We start from the raw sequence: 24,065 nt of genomic DNA on the forward strand, positions 1-24,065 counted from the left end.
ACTTCATAGCAGTGGGAGATCACAGCATCAGACTGGTCTCTGCATTGCTGCTTCAGGTTGCTGGCATCTCTCAAATGGTAGAGAGGAGCTTTAGATGTGGTTTCCTTACCCTCTTCTCGAAGCAGAAGTTCAGGCAAGCTGACCATGACTGAATCCATTGTGGCAGCTCCTGTGCTTCTTTGCCAGTCCTCTCAAGAAGGCAGGTTTTCTGCTGATTCAACCTGTGCTTAATCTGAGCAGCTTCGTGGCAGGGGCAGATGGTGGAAGACTTAGTGGGGTTCAGCTGGTGCTTGAAGCGTTTCAAGGCCAAATATGCTGACGTCATTTCCTTGAATTACTGTTCCAGCCTCAGTGACCTGCCACATTTAAGTGAGATGCTCCTCCCCAGAAGTGCTCGCATGATGAGCAACTGGGCACAGGTGCCAGGAGCTTTGTGTAATTTGTCTTAAAACCAACCTGGTGGTATGTGAGCCTAATGGCACCCTTCTGTCTCCTCAGTGTCCCAAGTGCAACATCTGCATTGAGAAGAATGGAGGCTGCAATCACATGGTGAGCAGAAGCCTCTGCACTTTGTATGTGTGACATGGAACCTTTGGTCAGTGTGCCCTTAATGTGTTCTCTTCTGTTTCCCTCTGACAGCAATGCTCCAAGTGTAAACACGGTGAGTTCCAAGCTTGGTGTGTAAGGCCCAGTGGCACTTTCTTGTGGTTGGGTCTCCGTTACTATTTAAGTGAGTACTTCTGCCATAAAATGACAAAACATAGAAGAGCCTCAGTCACTTAACAGTCACAGTAACTGGCATAAAGTAGCTTTTTTTTTTTTTATTTTCTATTTTTTGGTCCCTCTTACAATCCCACTGCTATCTTGCTAACACATATAGTCAGACGTCAAGTTTGGGATAATCCTTATGATCCTCAGTTATCCAAGAAGATGATTTCAGGGTGTTACTTTCACTTTTTTGCCAAGGCAGGTAAGTAGCTTGGGGCTTATCTGTGCTACCTTGTAGATACTTTTACCAGAAGTAGTAAAATAATGGTTTTCCCTTGCTGTTTTACAATAGTGGGGGTTTTGATTTAACCTTTCAGACCTCCTTCATCGATCAGGAATAATTTACATAGCTAGAACCCATTGGTTTTGTATGCCACCCGGCCAGGTCAGCTGAAGAAACAGAATCCCTTCAAGTAGAAAATATGTCCAAGTGGGTCTCTCCTACACAGCTGCTTTGATGCTCATCAGGAGCCCCTGAGAGTCTGAGAGTTTCTTTTCTGTGTGTGAAGGAATCTCACTCTGTCACCCATGAAGTTTAGTGATGCAATCTCAGCTCACTGTAACCTCCATCTCCTGGTTTCAAGCAGTTCTCCTGCCTCAGCCTTTCGAGTAGCTGGGATTACAGGCATCTACCACTGCGCCTGGCTAATTTCTGTATTTTTAGTAGAGACGGAGTTTTGCCATGTTGGCCAGGCTCGTCTCAAACTCCTGACCTCAGGTGATCTGCCTACCTTGGCCTCCCAAAGTGCTGGGACTACAGGAGTGAGCCACTGCGCCTGACCGAGAGTTTTGCTTTGTAAGGGCCTGTGCAAATGCTATTTCCAGGAACCCTCTTTTCTTTATTTTTTGAGACAGTGTCTCACTCTGTCGCCCAGGCTGGAGTGCAGTGGCATGATCTTGGCTCACTGCAACCTCTACCTCCTGGGTTTAAGCAATTCTACCACCACAGCCTCCTGAGTAGCTGGGATTACAGGGACTCACCACCACACCTGGCTACTTTTTTGTATTTTTAGTAGAGACGGGGTTTCACCATGTTAGCCAGGCTGGTGTCAAACTCTTGACCTCGGCTGGGCGCAGTGGCTCACGCCTGTAATCCCAGCACTTTGGGAGGCCGAGACAGGCGGATCACGAGGTCAGGAGATCGAGACCATCCTGGCTAACACAGTGAAACCCTGTCTCTACTAAAAATACAAAAAATTAGCCGAGCGTGGTGGCAGGCGCTTGTATGTAGTCCCAGCTACTCGGGAGGCTGAGGGAGGAGAATGGCATGAACCCGGGAGGCGGAGCTTACAGTGAGCCGAGATCACGCCACTGCACTCCAGCCTGTGCGACAAAGTGAGACTCCGTCTCAAAAAAAAAAAAAAAAAAAAACAAACAAAAAAAACTCTTGACCTCAGGGGATCCGCCTGCCTCGGCCTCTCAATGTGCTGGGATTATAGGCGTGAACCACCGTGCCTGGCCTTTTTTTTTTCCCCCAAAGATGGAGTTTTGCTCGTCACTCAGGCTGGAATGCAATGGCGCAATCTTGGCTCACTGCAACATCTGCCTCCTGGGTTCGAGCAGTTCCACCTCAGCCTCCCCAGTAGCTGCAATTACAGGCGCCCACCACCACACCTGGATAATTTTTGTGTTCTTAGTATAGACGGGGTTTCACCATGTTGTCCAGGCTGGTCTCGAACTTCTGACCTCAGGCAGTCTGCCTGCCTTGACCTCCCAAAGTGCTGGGATTACAGGTGTGAGCCACCGTGCCCGGCCCCAGGAGCCCTTTTAATCAGAGTGGTCATGGCAGGGACTTAGACAGTAACATTGACTCTGCAGTGCCGAATGAAGATAGGCCATGGCGGCCGGGCACGGTGGCTCAAGCCTGTAATCCCAGCACTTTGGGAGGCCGAGATGGGCAGATCACGAGGTCAGGAGATCGAGACCATCCTGGCTAACACAGTGAAACCCCGTCTCTACTAAAAATACAAAAACTTAGCCGGGCGAGGTGGCAGGCGCCTGTAGTCCCAGCTACTCGGGAGGCTGAGGCAGGAGAATGGTGTGAACCCGGGAGGCGGAGCTTGCAGTGAGCTGAGATCCGGCCACTGCACTCCAGCCTGGGTGACAGAGCGAGACTCCGTCTCAAAAAAAAAAAAAAAAAAAAAAAAAAGATAGGCCATGGCTAGTGGCATATTTCTTCCATGGGGCCACGCCCCCCCCCCTTTTTTTTTTGAGACAGAGAAGCTCTGTCATCCAGGCTGGAGTGCAGTGGCGCGATCTCAGCTCACTGCAAGCTCCGCCTCCTGGGTTCACGCCATTCTCCCGCCTCAACCTCTGGAGTAGTTGGGACTACAGGCGCCCGCCACCACGCCCAGCTAATTTCTTTTTGTATTTTTAGTAGAGACGGGGTTTCACCATGTTAGCCAGGATGGTCTCGATCTCCTGACCTTGTGATCCACCCGCCTCGGCCTCCCAAAGTGCTGGGATTACAGGCTTGAGCCAGCGCACCCAGCGGGGCCACACTCTTTCCCTCTCTTTTTCTTTGTATATATCAGAGAGAGAAGTGTATCATACACTTAGAACAATGCAAAAGACACATAGAGTTTAAAGAATAATGACAAACACCCCAGCACCCACCACATTTAGTGCCTGAGAAGCCCCATGGATGTCCATATCGCTTGACACCCAGGGTTAACTGCCATCTCACAAGAATCACTTGAATCCAGGAGGTAGAAGTCATAGTGAACCGAGATTGTGCCACTGAACTCCAGCCTGGGTGATAGAGCGAGACTCCATCTCAAAAAAAAACTGCCATCTCTTTCTTTGCTGTATATTTATATCACCTATATGGGCAACCCTAAGGAATGTGGTGGTTTTTTTGTTTGTTTGTTTGTTTGTTTTTTTCGAGACGGAGTCTCACTCTGTCACCCAGGGCTGAGTGCAGTGGCGCGATCTCGGCTCACTGCAACCTCCACCTCCGAGGTTCAAGCAATTATCCTGCTGGGCCTCTGGAGTAGCTGGAATTGCAGTCACATGCCACCACACCCAGCTAATTTTTGATGGAGTCTCACTCTGTCTCCGGGGGTAGAGTGCAATGGTGCAATCTCGGCCCACTGCAACCTCTGCCTCCTGGGTTCAAGCAATTCTCCTGCCTCAGCCTCCCAAGTAGCTGAGATTATAGGCACCCGCCACTATACCCAGCTAATTTTTTGTATTTTTGTTAGAGACGTGGTTTCACCATGTTGGCCAGGCTGGTCTTGAACTCTGACCTCGTGATTAGCCCGCCTTGGCCTCCGAAAGTGCTTGGATTACAGGCGTGAGCCACCACGCCCGGCCTGTATTGTTTAAAATGGTAGCAAGCACACCTAGCTAATTAAGGAGAGGGCAGTGTTGCCACTATTAGGTGAAGGCTCCCAGGAGAGAAGTGGAACAACCTCTGGGTCTCCGGGTTTTGCTTTGGCTTCCCTAAAATTATTCAAGAGCCTCATTTTTTGGTAAGTCAGTAAGCCAAGTTATCCCAGGAGATTGAATCCTGAGAAACAGGAATTACCCTGTCAGGGTCTCTGGAAAAGGCAGAATAGGCCAGATATAAAATTGAATAAGGTATTATTAGAACACACAATGTGTGTTCTAGACAACCAGGAGGACCTCACTTAGACAAGTTTTGCTTCTCATAGCAGGCTTGACAAAGATATAACAAGGCACATAGCCCATGTGCTCATGGAATGCAGAATATCAACAGGCCATTGTTCATCCAACAGAACTATGGTTGGCTTCTCTCCATTCGACTGCAATAATTCTTTGAGCATCTAACAATAATTCTTTAAACATATAGGAAAAAAAAGCATTTTTTTTTTTTTGAGACAAGGTCTTGCTCTGTCACCCAGGCTGGAGTGCAGTGGTGCAATCTCAGCTCACAATCTCTGCCCTGCAGGTTTAACCAGTTCTCGTGCTTCAGCCTCCCAAGTAGCTACTGGCACATGCCACCACACCTGGCTAATTTGTGTGTGTGTGTGTGTGTGTGTGTGTGTGTATATATGTATGTATTTTTTTTTAATAGAGATGGGGGTTTCACCATGTTGGCCAGGCTGTTCTCAAATTCCTGACCTCAGGTGATCCACCTGCCTTGGCCTCCCAGAGTACTGGGATTACAGGTGTGAGCTACCACGAAAGCAGAATCATAGTTCTGATTATGAACCATTGGATAGCTCTAGGTTTTATAGAAATGTGTTATTTGTCACGCACAGTGGCTCATGCCTGTAATCCCAGCACTTTGAGAGGCAGAGATGGGCAGATCACTGAACATTGGGGGTTCGAGACCAGCCTAGCCAACATGGTGAAGCCCCATCTCTACTAAAAGTACAAAAATTAGCCAGCATGTTGTCGGGCACCTGTCGTCCCAGCTACTCGGGAGGCTGAGGCAAGTGAATCGCTTGAACCTGGAATGCAGAGGTTGCAGTAAGCCGAGATCGTGCCACTGCACTCCAGCCTGGGTGACAGAGTGAGAGTTTGTCTCAAAAGAAAAATAAGAAATGTGTTCTTTAAAATAGAAGAAAAAGGGGAAAAGCCTTTATTCTTAGCTTCATATACAAAAATCTTTCTAGGACAAGTGTGAGGGTAGGAAGCAGTAGGGAGGTCAGTTTGTACTGATGATGTGCATTTAGACAGTCAGATGGGCCTCAGTTGGACAAGTTCCTGCTTCTCATAGTGGCATTGACATAGCAGACCAGTAGTCTGTACAGTCAGCATCTGCCTGTATTAGATTAATAAAACACATGGCACATGTGCTCATGGAATAGAAATTATCCATAGGCTTTTGTTCCTATCAGCAAGTACAGACTACAAGGACAGTAGGATGTGACAGGGATGAGAGGTGCCCATTCCTTCAGGAAAGAGGCCCCCTTGGGAAGTTCTGTTCAGGTGACCCCTTTGGGAGCAGGGTCTGACTGTCTCTCTCCTCTGCCTATAGAGGAAAGTGGAGTTGTCTTGTAGATGTAAATGACTCTTCCTCTGTTCTGCACAGACTTCTGCTGGATGTGTCTAGGAGATTGGAAGACTCATGGCAGTGAATACTATGAGTGTAGTCGTTACAAGGAGAATCCTGACATTGTGAACCAGAGCCAACAAGCCCAGGCGAGGGAAGCCCTCAAGAAGTACTTATTCTACTTTGAGAGGGTAGGTGTCCTCTCCTGTACCTTCCCCTACAGGGTAGGCTTCTTCCACTTGGCCTGCTGGTGGGATTCCCAGGGGACTGGTAGACAGAGCCAGCCTGTGCACATAGAAGTCAGTGAATGGAGCTCCTGCGGTATCCCTGGGTGCTAGCTCTGTAGATGTGCCTTTCAAGCTCTACAGGGTATATCTCCAGCCAACAAGGAAGGACCTGGTACTGACCTTGGTTGAATGATGGATTGAAGGACAATGAGGGGCCATCAGACAGTCTTTTCCATCTAGTGCCATCTTTTTTTTTTTTCTTTTTTCAACGTTTTTAATTTTTATTTATTTTTTTCTTTCTGTCCTCACAATCTGTTCCCATAGTATCATCTTAGTAGTCAAATTTGGAAAGCAGTTTCTCCCAGGGAGCCCTTCAGAAGCCCAAAGAGCACCATGCATAATGGTCTCTAATCACAGTAGACCATCAGGGGCCTAGCTTTGCATAGTCGTCAGGGCTGGAGTCCCATTGACCCAGAAGGGTAGAGTGATCTGGTAGGCATACGGCTGTTCTGGACAGGTTAGAAAGATGGACTGAAGAAGACCTGCTCTTGCACTTTGGGGAATAAGTTACAGGAGTCTATGGCCATGTCCTGCCAGCAAGGTGTCTATCCTGAACTCTTGTGTAGACCTCTGCACCTTCGTGGGACTCGTGTGGTTTTCCCCTTCTGTGCCCTGTAGTGGGAAAACCACAACAAAAGCTTGCAGCTTGAGGCACAGACATACCAGCGGATTCACGAGAAGATTCAGGAGAGGGTCATGAACAATCTGGGGACATGGATCGACTGGCAATACCTACAGAATGCTGCCAAGCTCTTGGCCAAGGTATCTACCACTTCACTCATCCTATCCCTGATCCAGTGCCTGGCTCTGTCACAACCTCTGAAAGTGGGAAACCCTGTTGAAAGAGAGTATTTTAGCACCCTGTGCAGCCTTTCATGCTTCTGCTTGTGGATCCACATCTTCATGTGCTGTGCCCATCAAGGACCCAGTCCTCTGCTGGATGTCCAGGGGATTTATAAGAGTGTTGCACTGCCTCTGCCTGTAGGGAAAACTAGAGCACTTTTCTTCTCCTTTTGTCCTGTGTATGCATCACTCAAAGGAAAATAAAAGATTGTCTGAAGTGCTGGGCGTAGTGGCTCACCCCTGTAATCCCAGCACTTTGGGAAGCCGAGGTGGGCGGATCACTTGAGGTCAGGAGTTTGAGTCCAGCCTGGCCAACATGGTGAAACCCCGTCTCTACTAAAAATACAAAAGTTAGCTGGGCATGGGGGCACATGCCTGTAGTTCCAGCTACTTGGGAGGCACGAGAATTGCTTGAACCTAGGAGTTGGAGGCTGCAGTGAGCTGAGATCATTGCACTCCAGTCTGGGTGATAAAGCAAGACTCTGTCTCAAGAAAAAAAAAAAAAAAAAGATTGGGCAGGGTGCAGTGTCTCACGCCTATGATCCCAGCACTTTGGAAGGCCAAAGCAGATGGATTGCTTGAGCCCAGGAGTTTGAGACCAGCCTGGGCAACATGAGAAAACCCCGTCTCTACAAAAAAATACAAAAATTCGCCTGGTGTGGTGATGCACACCTGTAGTCCTGGCTACTCGGAAGGCTGATGTGGGAGGATCGCTTGAGTCTGGGAGGCAGAGTTTGCAGTGAGTGGGAATCGCACCACTGCACTCCAGCCTAGGCATCAGAATGAAACCTTGTTTCAAAAAAAAAAAAAAAGGTTGTCTTTGGCTAAGCATTGAGATAGATGTATTGACTCTGATGTCCTACTCAAGAGGGAAAAGCTATTGAGGCAGCTGCTGGTAATCACTTTGTAAAAGAAACTGGGTGTTCTGTGACCATTGTTGTTTGTTTGTTTTTTCCCCATATCTTTTCACAATTCATCTCTATTTGGCTTGGTATAATTTCTTTCAGGCCCATACCTATAGAGCTAAGCTCATTTGCATGTGGAGGGTAGGAATTGTAAGAGCCACCTGAGATGCAGGTAGCTTAGAATCACAGACACAGGTCCCTTCTCTCCTGTTGCAGTGTCGATACACCCTGCAGTACACCTACCCATATGCATATTACATGGAGTCCGGACCCAGGAAGAAGCTGGTAAGGCAAAGCAATTTTTCTACTCTGTCCTGTTAGCCTCAAAGGTGCCCTTCTCTACCAGCACTTTGCAGGAGAGTGAGGACCAGACCCTGGTCATTGGGAGGGCAAAGTTAAAACAAAACTCTAATTGCAAAATTCCACTTCTACTCTGGGCACCTCCAAAATATATCTCAGGTGCTGTTATTTTGTGTAATGTAAGACACATGCACCTAATCCTCTGAACAACTATATTTAAAGGGCGATTGGCTAAAAAGGTCTGTGGCCAGTGGGAGGCCACTAGTGCCCATGCTTGGGAGGGATATTTAGCATGCATGTCCTTAAGATATATTTGACTGTTTTATACCTTGTTTAATTCTTCATCTTAGAGTTGAATTTGAATATGAATTTATTGTTACTACCAGTAACGATAAATTTTTTTTTTTTTTTTTTTTTTTTTTTTTTGAGATGGAGTCTCGCTCTGTCGCCCAGGCTGGAGTGCAGTGGCCGGATCTCAGCTCACTGCAAGCTCTGCCTCCCGGGTTTACGCTATTCTCCTGCCTCAGCCTCCCGAGTAGCTGGGACTACAGGCGCCCGCCACCTTGCCCGGCTAGTTTTTTGTAATTTTTAGTAGAGGCGGGGTTTCACCGTGTTAGCCAGGATGGTCTCTATCTCCTGACCTCGTAATCCGCCCGTCTCGGCCTCCCAAAGTGCTGGGATTACAGGCATGAGCCACCGCGCCCGGCCCAATAAATGTTAATAAACTAGTAATTCACATTTTTGTTTAAATGCTGGAAAACAGAAAAGCATTTACATTGTCCGGAAAGAAATTACCACTGTCAGCATTTTCCAGCCTTTTAAAATTAATATTGTGTATATATAATCAAGGTTATATATAAAAAACATTTTATTGTTATAAAGTTTATTGTTATAGCTGTTATGATTTACCCGCCTGGTAAATACCATTTTGTTAATGGTTGCATAAATGTGTCATCATGATTGTACCATCACTTGGGACATTTATTCTTTGTTTCGCTACTATAAATAGTACATTGAGGAACATTTTTGTGCATAAAGCTGTATCTTCTTAGATGTATAATTACTAAGTAAGTTTGAGTATTTTTAAGGCTCTTGATTTGCAGAAGGACTGGAAAAAAATGAAGTGATAGTGTCTGAGTATATTCGTTTGACTTATTTTTTACAGCATCCATTCCCTTTCATGTTGGGAGTGTTCTCTTTAGTGACTTAAATTCTTCCCCTTCCTTTGGGAGTGTGGAGGGTCTTTTAGGGGTGGAGGGTGAGTGAGTGTGGCCTTGCTGTTTGGATAGCCTTTTGTTTGGATTCTGGCTCTGGGCACAGGGAATAACACTGCTTTCTGAGGACAGTATCAGGATTGTCTGTAGTTCTTGAGCCTGAGGTGCTGCATGTGCCCACCCTGTGTACAGGCCCTGCCCCAGCCATAGCCCACTCACCTTTTGACCCTCCTGCTCTGCCTATGCAGTTTGAATACCAGCAGGCTCAGCTGGAGGCTGAGATCGAAAACCTCTCATGGAAAGTGGAGCGTGCAGACAGCTATGACAGAGGGGTAAGTGCCTACTGTCCTCTTGGATTCTATATTGCAGGTAAAGGAGGACTGACCTGGTAATAGGTGACAGGGTTGTTGGCTTGTGCATTGGAAGCTGCTGCTAAGAATGGGAATGGCAGTGTTTTTTACTCCTTGGAGGTCCTGGAGGGTGTTTGTGGCTTTGGCTACTCCTTGCTCCCAGGCCTGGGCCATGCAAGCATACACCTTGTTTCTCTGATGCAGGACTTGGAGAACCAGATGCATATAGCGGAGCAGCGGAGGAGAACCCTGCTGAAAGATTTCCATGACACCTAAGTTGGGATGTGGATGTGCCGGGGTGAGGAAGATGTGGCCACAAGGTCTCCCGGCTGCCATACTGCATGCTGCAGGCTCTGCCTTTCATGACCCCAGGCGACAGCCAGGGCCCCACTCCTGAGAGACACTGGCAACACCTCTTAGTTGATTTCTGTTTTCTTCTCTTTTCACTTTTTGTTTCTACCAGGGTAGAGGCCATGTTGAACTGGCCTCTTTTCAGGACTTTTATTTCCCCCTGGATGGTTGTTGGGAGGGAGGGAACGTGTTTTCTGAATGGCTATTAATAGTATTAGATCATTACAACTTATGTAACTTTCAAAGGTTGTACAATTATACCAAAAAAAAAAAAAAAAAAAAAAAAAAAACACAAAGGCAAACTATAGGATAACACAGAGCCCTTTTTGAAAATAAATTGGCGTTGGAGTGTTTTACCCTCTAGCTCTTTTACTTAGAATGTAACATATGCTGCCTACCCACCTGAAAATGTCTGTACTGCAAGAGGGCCTTGGGCCTCTGCTTTCCAGATTCACATTTGTTTGGCCAGAGTTGGAGTCCTAAAGGAAGAGCATGGGTGGCAGATGGCAGGGAATTAAACTGGCCTGTGCAGTGGGCACGGAGCACAAGGAGTCACAGCATGCCTCCTGCCTTACCATGGCGGTACGGAGACAGTTCAGAACATGGTCTTCTTACCACAGGGTGTTGTTGTCTCTGGTGGTGCTGCATGTCTGTGGCTCACCTTTATTCTTGAAACTGAGGTTTACCTGGATCTGGCTACTGAGGCTAGAGCCCACAGCAGAATGGGGGTGGGCCTGTGGCCCCCCAAACTAGGGGGCATAGGTTCATCACAGCGTTTCCTTTTGTCTCCTAAAGATAGGGATCTACTTTTGAAGGGAATTGTTCCTCTCAAATAAATTTGCTTTACCTTGGTCCTTTCTTTTGTGCCAGTATTCAAGTGGTATAGCTCTGAGCAGGGTCACATTTGGCCAAACTTGACACTGTCTTGCTGCACTCTCCTTTGGCAAACATCAGGGTCAGAATTCAGGATAGCCTTCCCTAGGGCACTGGCCTTTCTGGTACGGGGACCACGTTTTCACAGGTTATTTTCGTGTTACCTGGAGCGTGTCCAGAGGCTGCTCTGAGGCTGAGGTGTGTTCCCCCTTGCCTGGTTCCAGCTGTCAGAGGGATACCATCCTAGGGTCTGGGAGTCCAAGGCCATGGGACTCCTTGGTTTGTGGTCTCAGATCCTGTACTAAGAAGGGTCTGGCCAGAGGAACAGACCAGTTTTCGCACAGTGAAGTGCAAGGGAACAAGTGGTTTGCCTGGTGTCCTGCCTGTCCTGAACCTGGTCCTGTGGGCCATTGAAAAGTTAGATCTGTGATCTCTGGGGTTTTTGTGGCTTTGTTCAATGCTTCCACTCTAGGGCAGGTAGAGCAGTCTATACTTTCCCACACCTGCTTGACCTCCAGGGAGAGCTGATATACAGAGATCTGTGAATATTATGATAGAAATTATTTGGTATTCATATATTTCACCTGCAAGTCAGCAATTTCCCAGGTACCATGTAAGCTATAAAACAGTCATTCTTAAAGACACAGGATAGCTGTGACTCATGGAATCATGAGATCCATGGCTGGTTGCAGGTTCCCTTTCTCCTTCCTCAGGTTTTGTCTCTTCCTGTGTTGTCCCCAGCAAGGGAGAGACTGTGGGGTGGATTGGGAGAACAAATTAGGAGTATAGCGGATGAACCCAGAATGGAACAGTGGGGCGCTAACTGAACGAGGAGAGTACCTGCTGCAGGACCTGGAGGTCAGGTGTGAATGCTGTATTGGCACAAGGAATAAATATCCTGGCGTCTGGAGCCTTTACCTCTCCATCAAGTCCTTCCTGTGATACTGCCATGGCACGGGATCTGAGTTGCAGCTCTGCACCCTAAATCACACCCTGGGCATTGTCTGGGCTGCAGGGCTGCCAGATTCTGCACTTGTGTCTAGCTGTGGCCCTGGATGCTGGAGCTGCAGGGTTTTCTGTGCTCAGACTGTAGCCTGTAGCTCTTGGCCTGTGTAGAGCCCCCTCCTGTGCCCCCAGTGTCTGTTGTTTGTCAACATCATCAGGAAGATGGGAAAGGTCAGGCAGAATTTTTCTGCCCTACATAGGGTAGAAGAGAAAGGACACAGTATTTTCATGAATTTACCATATCTCTTTGTTTTTCTTCAAAGAAAAAGTTAATTGAGGCAGTGTCATCTGCTCAAAGTTGAGTGGTTTATTCACAATAAACTGTAAGTTTCTGATTATAAAAATGTGTCCAGAGTGTTTCTTCATGGGGTCTAGGTAGTCTTCTGAGCCCACAGGGGTCTGGCCAGTGAACACCAGAGGAGTGCCTTCCTATCAGTCAGCCCCTTCTTCCAGAGGGCTGGGGAGGCCCCAGTGGCCAAATTCGGCTCTGTTTTCCCTTTCTGGCTGTTGGGGGAGAGGGCACCTGTGATCCCTGTGGAATGAAGTAGAAAATCCTGGCAGTTTTCAGCTCTCCTCTCCTTCCCTGGGTTGTACAGGCTGAATCATTCCCCATCACAAACAGATCCCAGGGTTGTGGTAGGGTACTGATATAAATGTCCCAACCCCCCCCCCCATTCTAAGACCTCTGGGCCCCTCCAAAGTAGACATGAGAATGTAGGGCTGTGGAGTATGGCAGGGCGAACTCTAGCTTCACGGGAGCCCTAAGGGTTGTGAAGAGACAACTTGGGGCAGAAACAAGTGTAGAGTCTAATCTCAAGGGTGAAGGACAGGAAATGGGGTTTGGATTAAGGGGTCCACATTCGTGGTGTCAGAAGTGGCAATAGTGTCAGTGGTAAGTAGCTCAGGGGTAGAGTGGAGGCTCCATAGCTGTGGGCAACAAGCACAGGGCACCTGTGGCTAGAACAGACCTCATACATGGCCAGTCTGAACTCCGCAGCTCTTCCTGTGGACTTCAGGTGTGCCAAGCCCTATGCTTGGCACCTGGGCATACAGTGGTATGCAAGTGATTCATGTGCTCTACCTTCCAGGAGCTTCCGGTCCATGGGGGACACAGAAGGAATTGATCACTAGTGAATGTTTTTTGTTTTGAGACAGTCTCGCTCTATTGCCCAGACTGTAGTATAGTGGCATGATTTCTGCTCACTGCAGCCTCCACTCCTGGGCTCAAACATCATTCTGCTTCAGCCCTCCGAGTAGCTGGGACTAGTGTGTGCCACCTTGCTCCCCTAATTTTTATATTTTTTTGTAGAGACAGGGTCTTGCCATGTTGCCCAGACTGGTCTCAAACTCCTGAGTTCAAGCTGTCTTCCTGGCTTGGCCTCCCAAAGTGCTGGGATTACAGGCATAAGCCACTGCGCCCAGTCCACTAGTGAATGTTTGTACTGGAGCAGCTAGGCCAGGAGCGAAGGACCACCCATGCTCAGGGCCACTCCTGCAGACGACTGGGTCCAGGGTACTATGGCCTTGGTACCATAGCCTTGGCAATCCTAAAAAGAGACAAGATAGCACCTTCTAGTGAAGTCAAGAGGAGGGATTTTCCATGTAGCCCACAGGGGTCCAAACAATAAGCATCTGAGCATCTCCTGTATAATGGGCTCTGCTTGGGGCGGGATAGAAAGGGATAGAAGTGAGACCTCACAAGACAATCACATTAACATTAACTGAGAACATACCCATTTAGTCCTCACAGCAGCCGCTTGAGGTAGGTGCTGTCATCATCCACATTACACAGCCACTTAAAATGAGAGCTAGGGGACTCGCGTGGTTGCTCATGCCTATAATCCCAACACTTCAGGAGGCTGAGACTGGAGAATTGCTTGAGCTCCAGGAGTTCATGACCAGCCTGGATGACATAGGGAGACCTCTTCCTACGAAAATAAATAAATAAAAATCAGCTGGGTGTGGTGCTGCACACCTGTAATCCCAGCTACTTGGGAGGCTGAGCTAGGAGGATTGCTTGGACCTGGGGGATAGGTGCTGCAGTAAGCCATGATCACACCACTGCACTCCAGTCTCGGTGACAGAGCAAGACACTGTCTTAAAAACAATCCGGGCACGGTGGCTCACGTCTGTAATCCCAGCACTTTGGGAGGTCGAGGGGGGCGGATCACCTGTGGTCAGGAGTTCGAGACCAGCCTGACCAACATGGTGAAACCCCGTCTCTATTAAAATAAACAAAAAAAGCCAGACATGGTGGTGGGTGCCTGTAATCTCAGCTACTCTAGAGGCTGAGGCAGGGGAATAGCTTGAACCCAGGAGGCAGAGGTTGCAGTGAGCTGAGATTGCACCACTGCACTCCAGCCTGGGCACAACAGAGCGAGACTCCATCTCAAAAAAAAAAAAGGCCGGGCATGGTGGCTCACGAGTGTAATCCCAGCACTTTGGGAGACCGAGGCAGGCGGATCACAAGGTCAGGAGATCAAGACCATCCTGGCTAACACAGTGAAACCCCATCTCTACTACAAAAAAAAAAAAAAAAAAAAAAAAAAAAAAAAATTAGCTGGGCGTAGTGGCAGGCGCCTGTAGTCCCAGCTACTCGGGAGGCTGAGGCAGGAGAAGCGTGAACCTGGGAGGCGGAGCTTGCAGTGAGCCGAGATTGGGCCACTGCACTCCAGCCTGGGTGACAGAGCGAGACTCTGTCTCAAAAAGAAAAAGAAAAAAGAACACAGATAAATAGAAGGCCTGGATTTGGTAGTGTGTACTGCCATGGCATCAAAGGACCAGGCTTTTAAAAGACAGAAATTCTGGTTTCTGATGTGGTTGTGAAATTCCCACAGCTGACAGCAGGTGGAGCAGCCCTGCAACCTGCTTGCTTTCTGTTTTCTGGCAATGAGCTATCAGTACCTTTGCTTAGTGATAGGCCTAACTCAGGTAATAGGTGTAAGAATGGAGTTCAGGAAAATAGGTTAAGCAAAGTACAGATTTTATGGTGATCAAATTCTAGTTTTTAAAAGGCTAGAGGGGCCGGGTGTGGTGAGTCATGCCTGTAATCCAGCACTTTGGGAGGCTGAGGTGGGCGGATCACAAGGTCAGGAGTTTGAGACCAACCTGGCCAACACGGTAAAACCTCATCTCTACTAAAAATATAAAAATTAGCCGGGCGTGGCCGGGTGCAGTGGCTCAAGCCTGTAATCCCAGCACTTTGGGAGGCCGAGACGGGCGGATCACAAGGTCAGGAGATCGAGACTAGCCTGGCTAACACGGTGAAACCCCGTCTCTACTAAAAAAATACAAAAAACTAGCTGGGCGAGGTGGCGGGCGCCTGTAGTCCCAGCTACTGGGGAGGCTGAGGCAGGAGAATGGCGTAGACCTGGGAGGCGGAGCTTGCAGTGAGCTGAGATCCGGCCACTGCACTCCAGCCTGGGCGACAGAGCGAGACTCCGTCTCAAAAAAAAAAAAAAAAAAAAAATTAGCCGGACGTGGTGGCACGCACCTGTAATCCCAGCTACTTGGGAGGCTGAGGCAGGAGAATTGCTTGAACCCAGGAGGCGCGGAGGTGGCAGTGAGCCGAGATCGAGCCACTGCACTCCTGCCTGGGCGACAGAGCAAGACTCTGTCTCGGGGAGGAAAAAAGGCTAGAGGGAAATAGTCTCAATTTCATTCCAAAAAAGGTATGTGAAAACCATGAGATCCTTGGTAAAATTGTGGTTCTGTTGGTTGGTATTTATTATATTTAAGAATTTAGGAGATTTGGGCTGGATGCGGTGGCTTATGCCTGTAAGCCCAGCACTTTGTGAGGCTGAGGTGGGTGGAACACCTGAGGTCATGAGTTTGAGACCAGCCTGGCCAACATAGTGAAACCCTGTCTCTACTAAAAATGCAAAAATTAGCTGGGCATTGTGGTGGGCACCTGTAGTCCCAGCTACTTGGGAGGCTGAGGCAGGAGAATTGCTTGAACCTGGGAGGCAGAGGTTGTAGTGAGCCGAGATTGTGCCACTGCACTCCAGCCTGGGCAACAGAGCAAGACTCCATCTCAAAAGAAAAAAAGCCAGACGTTGTGGTACAGCACCTGTAATCCCAGCTACTTGGGAGGCTGAGGCAGGAGAATCGCTTGAACCAGGGAGGTGGAGGTTGCAATGAACTGAGATTGCACCACTGTACTCCAGTCTGGGCAAAAGAGTGAGACTCCGTCTCAAAAAAAGAAAAAAAAAGAATTTAAGTGATTCATATGATTTTAGAAAATCTGACTTGTTTCTATCGTACTACTACTCAGAAATTGAGAGACTTTTGGCCTAACTAGGGTGGATTAATGATAAGCTGCAGGGAATTTGAACAGTCTTAAATTGGTAATAGAATTTTCATCTATTTGAATCAGAAACATTTCTTTAGCAGCAATTACATTTATTTTAGAATTCATTTTAGTGGGGAGGGGCAGGTCATCACTGCCTTGGCCTCTGCCTCTGCAGAAGTCCAGGCCTCCCTGGTTGCCTTCAGAGCTGTAAGTTCCCACTCCATCTGAAGTGAAATACTGGGCTGCTGGTGTGTGTAGTTAGCACCCCAGCCTTGGCTAAGCCACAAGACCTCCCATTGCTGCCTGTTCCCTTTCTGTCTGGAAACAGAAACTCTCCTTTTGTGAAGCAGTGTTCATCTATCCTATCCTAAGGAGATTGACCAAAGTGGTCCCTGAGGGTGGCTGGATTAGTGGATGCCCACATGTGCTTGAATCGTGAAAACAGCCACTCTGTGTAAAGTCTTGGGAAAAAGGCTGGGTGGTGTGGCTCACGCCTGTAATCCCAGCAGTTTGGGAGGCCGAGGTGGGCGGGTCACTTGAGGTCAGCAGTTGGAGACCAGCCTGGCCAACATGGTGAAACCGTGTCTCTACTAAAAATACAAAAAAAGCCGGGCATGGTGGCTCATGCCTGTAATCCCAGCACTTTGGGAGGCCAAGGCAGACAGATCACGGGTCAGGAGATTGAGACCATCCTGGCTGACATGGTGAAACCCTGTCTCTACTAAAAATACAAAAAAAATTAGCCAGGTGTGGTGGCGGGTGCCTGTAGTCCCAGCTACTTGGGAGGCTGAGGCTGGAGAATGGCGTAAACCTGGGAGGCGAAGCTTGCAGTGAGCTGAGATTGTGCCACTGCACTCCAGCCTGGGCGACACAGCAAGATTCCATTTCAAAAAAACAAAAACAAAAAAAATTAAAATAAAAAAATAATAAAAATACAAAAAAAAAAAATTGGCCCGCCATGGTGGCGCATGCCTGTAGTCTCAGCTATTCGGTAGGCTGAGGCAGGAGAATCGCTTGAACCCGGGAGGCAGAGGTTGCAGTGAGCCAAGATCGCGCCACTGCACTCCAGCCTGGACGACAGAGTGAGACTCCGTCACACACACACACAAAAAATCTTGGAAGAAAGAAGTGGGCCTGCCCTTGGAGCCCCTGGCCTGCCTTGACTTGAGGGGACTAGAAAATGCAGACTATGCTTTGCTGTGGGGAAGGGAGAGGAGATGGGAGAAGAGGTAGGGGCGTCTTACCAGGGTAGGGAGAAACCACCAGTGTGACCTGCCTTAAAAGTGTTGCTCTTGCCTCCAAGTCCACCTCAGGGAGTGGGGTCAGCTTCTGCCCTGAGGGCGTGTAGTAATCTCTTCCTGAGGATAACCAGCTCTCGAAGAGCAGGGATTCCTTGGCACTTGACCACTGGTAGGTATGTCTTCCCCCCACCCCGTTTTTGGTGATAATCTGTTTAATTTTTCTCTGAGGTAATGGTGTCTCGGTTGTGGAAGAGTCCCTTCCCGCCTCTTCACACGTGCCAGCTTTGATGCAAGGAGTGTTTCATACACCTGAGCACTGGCTCATTCCTGCGGGTTGCCATGGGGGGCTCACCTTCCTGATGCCAGGGCTCCTCCAGGATGCACTCTCTGACTGCCTATGCAACCCTGCATATCAGGCAGCTTCTTCCTAAGGCCTGCCTCACTCCGGCAGGACTCCCCGGGAGATCCGGACCGACCGCCAAACCGAGCTCCAAGAACGCTTGCAAGGAGACTGTGGGTCCTACCCTATCGCCGCTTACGCAGTACCGGCCTCCGTGGCGCCCCCAAATGCCGCACTGTTGAGTCATCCCAGTGCTGCCTCCTCCGCCCTGCGCTCCCCAGCCCCGCTCCTGGAGTCAGAAGATGCAGACGATACTGTTCCCGGAGGCAAGAGGGCGTCTTCACGCAGGCACCAAGAAGCTCCCAGTAGTGTATGCCTTAATGGTGCCGCTCTTGTCTGCGTCTACACTTGGGGCCTTGGCTTCTGACTTGGGGAGTGTACAGCTCTGCCCGACAACAACCCAGCTTGGAAAGAGAAGCTCAAGGCGCAGGGAGGCCGAGCACCGCGCGGACACAAGCGACTCCAGGCGGGCTCGGCACCCCCAGGCACCGTCTCCTAGTTACCGCGGCACTCGCGGGCCTGGCGGCCGTTGTCCGGGCGACTGCGCAGCGCGGGCACCCCGCGGCCCCTCCCCTTGAGGCGCGCGCGACCTGGGTGCCATGGCGGCGGCGGCGGTGACAGGGGAGGCCTCGAGGCCGCAGTGGGCGCCGCCAGACCACTGCAAGGCGCAGGCGGCGGCTGGGCTGGGCGACGGCGAGGACGCACCAGTGCGGCCGCTGTGCAAGCCCCGTGGCATCTGCTCGCGCGCCTACTTCCTGGTGCTGATGGTGTTCGTGCATCTGTACCTGGGTAACGTGCTGGCGCTGCTGCTCTTCGTGCACTACAGCAATGGCGACGAAAGCAGCGATCCCGGGCCCCAGCACCGCGCCCAGGGCCCTGGGCCCGAGCCCACCTTAGGTCCCCTCACCCGGCTGGAGGGCATCAAGGTGAGGACCTCCCTGCCCCGCCGCGCTCCAGGCCCTGCACGGCTGAGCCCGAGAGGACCGGCACTCAACCCGGGTCCCCACACTGCCCCCGGCGCTGCTCTGCGTCGGTCCCGCGCGCTCCCACTCACGCGTCTGCTGTCGCGCTCCGGGCCGGGGTGACTTGGCCCTTCTTGGGCAGCTTGGTCTGGCGACCCAGCTGCCCGCTGTGCGCCTTTCCCTTAGGTGGGGCACGAACGTAAGGTCCAGCTGGTCACCGACAGGGATCACTTCATCCGAACCCTCAGCCTCAAGCCGCTGCTCTTCGGTAAGTCCGCCAGATACTCCTGGGAAGGGCCAGGGTCTGCGGTTTGGTGGCCACCTTGAGGCTCATTGTGACCACGTGACCTCTATTTTGAAAATGGCTGCTTCAAAGCAGCCCTTCCAGAGGATTACCAAAGTGAAGGACCTTCCCCGTCCTCGCAATAGGGTAACACTCCCTCTTATCCCTACTTCCTGCAGTCCATTATTCCATCACGGGGCTGGCAGAGTGAGCCTGAGGCTGGTGTCTAAACATTTCATTGCAGCTGTCTTCCGTGCCACCATTAATTGTCACCTTCTAGAACTAGGGGGAAGGTGGGAGACTGATAACCAGCTTTCTGCCGACCTCAGGACCTCTGGGGAAAATCCCACTGCCCAAGTGGGCCTTGTGGTCTGATGAGAAGCAGGCTGTCCAAATGTAGATAAACTGGTGCCCCCCGCCAGCCTCCTCCACCGGAGCACCAGTCAGAGGCTCAGCTTTTGCTGCCAGCGCTCTGAGATTCTTCTTACCGTGAAGTCTTTGTTCAGCCATCATGGGCAAAGCCTTCTAGGGTGACTTCACTTGGAGCCACAACATAGCTCATTGTTTCTGAGCTCGTTATGTGCTTGCCTTCGTATGATTATTTCATTTAATTCCTGCAACCCCTCTGTGATGTGGGTGTAGATCCTACCCTCAGACCAGTGGGGGAGAAAGTTAGGCACAGAGAGCTGCTGTGGCTTGGCCAGGCTGACACGGTTACTTTAGTGGTGAAGCTAGGATTAGAACCCACATAGCCTGCCTCTAAGGCCTGAGCAGCAAAGCCACAGTGAGAGCTGTGAAGACCCCAGAGTCCTTCAAAGGCCACCAGTGTCAACAAGATGGGGACCCCTAGTCCCATGGACCTTGTCCAGGGTGTTTGTACAGCCCAGCCCTGGGTACCTGGCCTCTGTGACAAACATATTTGCAAACCCAGGGCCATTCCTGCCTGCGGGGGGATGGAATGGGTTAGGAGCTGGGGCCAAAGTAGAACATTTGAGCACATGTCATTACCTCCAAGCAGAGAGTCCTGGTTGGGGATTATGCCTAGACCTGTCAGAAGGATGTTATATGCATGCTGTTTATAGGGAAATAGATTATGCTGTCAGTCCTGTTGTGGGAGGGGCATCCAAAGGTGGTGGTTGTTATTACTGTTACTATTGAATAAAGTTGAAATCTGTGCCAGGCACTATTTTAGGTGCTGGGAACACAGCATTGAACTAAATATAAACAATGAAACAAAACCCTGAAGCTGACATTCAAATGAAGAGGAAACAGACAAAAAAATATATACATTGGTGTTTCAGATGGTGATACGTGATTGCAAACAAGTAAGGCACATTTTTTTTCTTTTTTCTTTTTTGCCAACATAAAATACCTGACAGGGCTGGGCGCGGTGACTCATGCCTATAATCCCAGCACTTTGGGAGGCTGAGGCAGGCGGATCACTTCAGGTCAGGAATTCAAGGCCAGCCTGACCAACATGGTGAAACCTCATCTCTACTAAAAATACAAAAATTAGCCGGGTGTCGTGACGGACACCTGTATCCCAGCTGTTCGGGAGGCTGACGCATGAGAATTACTTGAACCCAGGAGGCAGAGGTTGCAGTGAGTCAACATTGCGCCACTGCACTCCAGCCTAGGCAACAGAGAGAGACCCCGTCTCAAAAAAAAAAAAAAAGACAAAAAGAAAATAGCAGACAGTAAGGCAGAAGTTCAGCTGGGATTGGAACTCTTTTTTTTTTTTTTAGACAGAGTTTCTCTCTTGTTGTCCAGGCTGGAGTGCAATGGTATGATCTCAGCTCACTGCAACCTCCGCCTCCCGGGTTCAAGCGATTCTCCTGCCTCAGCCTCCCAAGTAGCTGGGATTACAGGCATGTGCCACCATGTCCGGCTAATTTTTTGCATTTTTAGTAGAGATGGGCTTTCACCATGTTAGCCAGGATGGTCTCCATCTCCTGACCTCAGGTGATCTGCCCTCCTTGGCCTCCCAAAGTGCTGGGATTACAGGTTAGAACCACCGTGCCTGGCTGGAACCCTTAATAAGGTAGCCAAGGTGGACCTGCCTGAGAAAAATATTTGAGCAAGGCCGGGCTCGGTGGCTCACTCCTGTAATCCCAGCACTTTGGGAGGCCGAGGCGGGTGGATCACCTGAGGTCAGGAGTTCGAGACCAGCCTGACTAATATGCAGGAATTCCATCTACTAAAAATACAAAATTAGCAGGGAGTGGTGGCACATGCCTGTAATCCCAACTACTTGGGAGGCTGAGGCAGGAGAATTGCTTGGACCTGGGAGGCAGAGGTTGTGGTGAGCCAAGATTGTGCCATTGCACTCCAGCCTGGGTAACAAGAATGAAACTCCATCTCAAAAAAAAAAAAATTTGAGCAAAGACTTGTGGGAAGTATGAGATAACTATCAGGAAAGAGGGGTCCAGGAAAGGGACTAATACTCACCCCATTACTACTACACTACTATGAACAGACACATCTGAGGAGGCAGTGTTTTCTCTCAGTAGCCCTCCTGGGATCTGTATATATCTAATTCATATTCATGTTAGGTTAAGTGAGCCATGAAGCCAAAGTCTCCCTAATAAGCAGCTTGTCCTGTAAAGCAGAGAATGAGCCCGGCTTGGTGGTTCATGCTTGTAATCCCAGCACTTTGGGAGGCTGAGGCGGGTGGATCACTTGAGGTCAGGAGTTCAAAACCAGCCTGACCAACATGGTGAAACCCCGTCTCGACTAAAAATACAAAAATTAGCTGGGCATGGTGTCAGATGCCTGTAATCCCAGCTACTTGGGAGGCTGAGGCAGGAGAATCACTTGAACCCGGGAGGTGGAGGTTGCAGTGAGCCAAGATCATGCCACTGTACTCCAGCCTGGGTGACAGTGAGACTCCATCACAGAAAAAAAAAAAAAAAAAAAGGCATAGAATGAGAAACCCAGATCTGAAGTCACCAAGAGCAAACTACAAAAAGCAGAGGAAATTTGACAAAAGGTAAACTGGTTCTGGTTAAGCCATCAGATGGATCTCTGTTTCTGCAGACAAATTTCAAGAGGCATAACCAAGAGATTGTAATCAGTGATTACAAGAAGTCCAGATGTGGCTGGGCACGGTGGCTCAAGCCTGTAATCCCAGCACTTTGGGAGGCCGAGACGGGCGGATCACGAGGTCAGGAGATCGAGACTATCCTGGCTAATACGGTGAAACCCCGTCTCTACTAAAAAAAAAAAAAAAAAAAACTAGCCGGGCGAGGTGGCGGGCGCCTGTAGTCCCAGCTACTCGAGAGGCTGAGGCAGGAGAATGGCGTAAACCTGGGAGGCGGAGCTTGCAGTGAGCTGAGATCTGGCCACTGCACTCCAGCCTGGGCGACAGAGCGAGACTCCGTCTCAAAAAAAAATAAAAATAAAAAATAAAAAAGAAGTCCAGATGTGTGAGAGGGGAGAGGGTGGTCATGGTGGGGCAGTTCCTCAATACTGTGGTATTGGATGACTACAAAAAAGGATGCCTCATACCCAGCAGCAGCAGTGTCTGTCTTCTGGGCCTGCCTGTCCCTCTGTCCATTGGTCTGCTACCCAGTCATTCTAAATGGGCAAGCAGGGCCCGAGAAGAGTGGGCCTGCTATAGATTCTGCCCCCTCTGCCATGCTGTTCTTGGATCTAAACCTGTGATCTGCCAGCCTCAGGGACCCAAGATACCTGGGATCGAAGAGTGGATGCTCAAGATGTGAGTTGGGGCAAGGGAACTGGGGTCCACCCTAAGGTGCCTCCATCTCTGTAGAAGGGAACCCTAGCACTTCTCAGGGAAGACCCCATGCAACCCCCCGTCTCTCTCCTTGAGAAATATTTCCTGTTTCCCACCCCTGTTCCTAAAGATACTTGGCAACTGGGACCTGGGCCACAAAAGGCCCAAACTGAGCTCCTGGCAAATACCTCCATGACTGGTAGGTCATTTTCCCTTGGTAGGGAAATAAAGGATTTGGAATATTGGGTGTCAACTGAGGGCACCACCTTGTTCAGAAGAGAAGTGCTCCATTTCCAAACCATTGCCACCTCTCTGGGGACATTGCTTTCTTACATGTGGCCTACTTCTCCCGCCATCCTGCCCCACTCCACACTGATTCTGTCATAGCAGGTCAGATCTCATCACTCCCTTTGTTTTGTTTTTGTTTTGAGACGGAATTTCACTTTTGTCACCCAGGCTGGAGTGCAGTGGTACCATCTTGGCTCACTGTAACCTCTGTCTCCCAGGTTCCAGTGATTCTCCTGCCTCAACTTTCCAAATAGCTGGAACTACAGGCATCCACCACGCCCGGCTAATTTTTTGTATTTTTAGTAGAGACAGGATTTCACCATGTTGGCCAGGCTGGTCTCAAACTCCTGACCTCAGGTGATCTGCCCACCTCGGCCTCCCAATTACAGACGTGAGCCACCGTGCCCAGCAGCTCATCACTCTCTTAAAAGTCTCCAACATTTTCCATTTCACTTCTAAGTCTCATTTGATGCCTGAAAGCCCCTTTTTTTTTTTTTTTTTTTTTTTTTTTTTTTGAGACGGAGTCTTGCTCTGTCGCCCAGGCTGGAGTGCGGTGGCGCGATCTCAGCTCACTGCAAGTTCCTCCTTCCGGGTTACGCCATTCTCCTGCCTCAGCCTCCCGAGTAGCTGGGACTACAGGCACCCGCCACCACGCCCGGCTAATTTTTTGTATTTTTAGTAGAGATGGGGTTTCACCGTGTTAGCCAGGATGGTCTCCATCTCCTGACCTCATGATCCGCCCACCTCAGCCTCCCAGAGTGCTGGGATTACAGGCGTGAGCCACCGCGCCTGGCCACCCTTTCGCCTCTTAGATGCATCTCCTGCCCCCAACCCCAACTCCATTTACTCCCTGCTGATCCTAAGACACCATAAGCTCACTGCTGCTTCAGGGCCTCTGTACGTACTGTTCCCTCACTAAAAGGCTTAGACCTGGCTCTTCCCACAGAGAGTGCCTTCAGCTCCAGCAGACCTCTGCTCACACATTCCATCCTTAGAGACCTCTTG

At 49.7% G+C, this 24,065-nt stretch overlaps 2 protein-coding genes and 1 long non-coding RNA gene across 9 annotated transcripts in view; 2 read left to right on the top strand and 1 right to left on the bottom strand.

The window, feature by feature from the left end:
- Positions 1-12,203, top strand: part of ARIH2 (ariadne RBR E3 ubiquitin protein ligase 2) — a 69,498-nt gene extending 57,295 nt beyond the window's left edge. For 3 of the 5 annotated variants that reach the window (XM_050780868.1, XM_050780870.1, XM_050780871.1), the window contains 7 exons: positions 499-549; positions 640-661; positions 5,771-5,922; positions 6,637-6,780; positions 7,962-8,051; positions 9,529-9,612; positions 9,835-12,203. In XM_050780868.1, the coding sequence (XP_050636825.1) occupies positions 499-549; positions 640-661; positions 5,771-5,922; positions 6,637-6,780; positions 7,962-8,051; positions 9,529-9,612; positions 9,835-9,906 (615 nt within the window). In that variant the 3' untranslated portion in view covers positions 9,907-12,203. The remainder of the gene's footprint in view (positions 1-498; positions 550-639; positions 662-5,770; positions 5,923-6,636; positions 6,781-7,961; positions 8,052-9,528; positions 9,613-9,834) is intronic. The other 2 variants (XM_050780869.1, XM_050780872.1) reach the window with 1 other exon arrangement.
- LOC126948770 (uncharacterized) lies at positions 1-18,337 on the bottom strand. 3 transcript variants are annotated; one of them, XR_007723517.1, is made up of 3 exons: positions 17,744-18,324; positions 13,593-13,787; positions 1-740 (listed from the first exon to the last, which is right to left on the bottom strand). It is a non-coding gene; the product is annotated as an uncharacterized LOC126948770 (long non-coding RNA). The 3 variants fall into 3 exon arrangements; XR_007723516.1 differs by lacking the exon at positions 1-740 and adding an exon at positions 10,071-12,391 and having other exon boundaries at positions 17,744-18,323; XR_007723515.1 differs by lacking the exons at positions 1-740; positions 13,593-13,787 and adding an exon at positions 10,071-12,391 and having other exon boundaries at positions 17,744-18,337.
- The window catches only part of P4HTM (prolyl 4-hydroxylase, transmembrane), a 19,716-nt gene continuing 13,033 nt past the window's right edge, over positions 17,383-24,065 (top strand). The window contains exons 1-3 of the mRNA XM_050780861.1: positions 17,383-17,386; positions 18,375-18,717; positions 18,940-19,021. Coding sequence (XP_050636818.1) covers positions 18,391-18,717; positions 18,940-19,021 — 409 coding nt within the window. The 5' untranslated portion in view covers positions 17,383-17,386; positions 18,375-18,390. The remainder of the gene's footprint in view (positions 17,387-18,374; positions 18,718-18,939; positions 19,022-24,065) is intronic.

Source organism: Macaca thibetana, chromosome 2 (genome assembly GCF_024542745.1).
Source record: "Macaca thibetana thibetana isolate TM-01 chromosome 2, ASM2454274v1, whole genome shotgun sequence".
NCBI lineage: Eukaryota > Metazoa > Chordata > Mammalia > Primates > Cercopithecidae > Macaca > Macaca thibetana.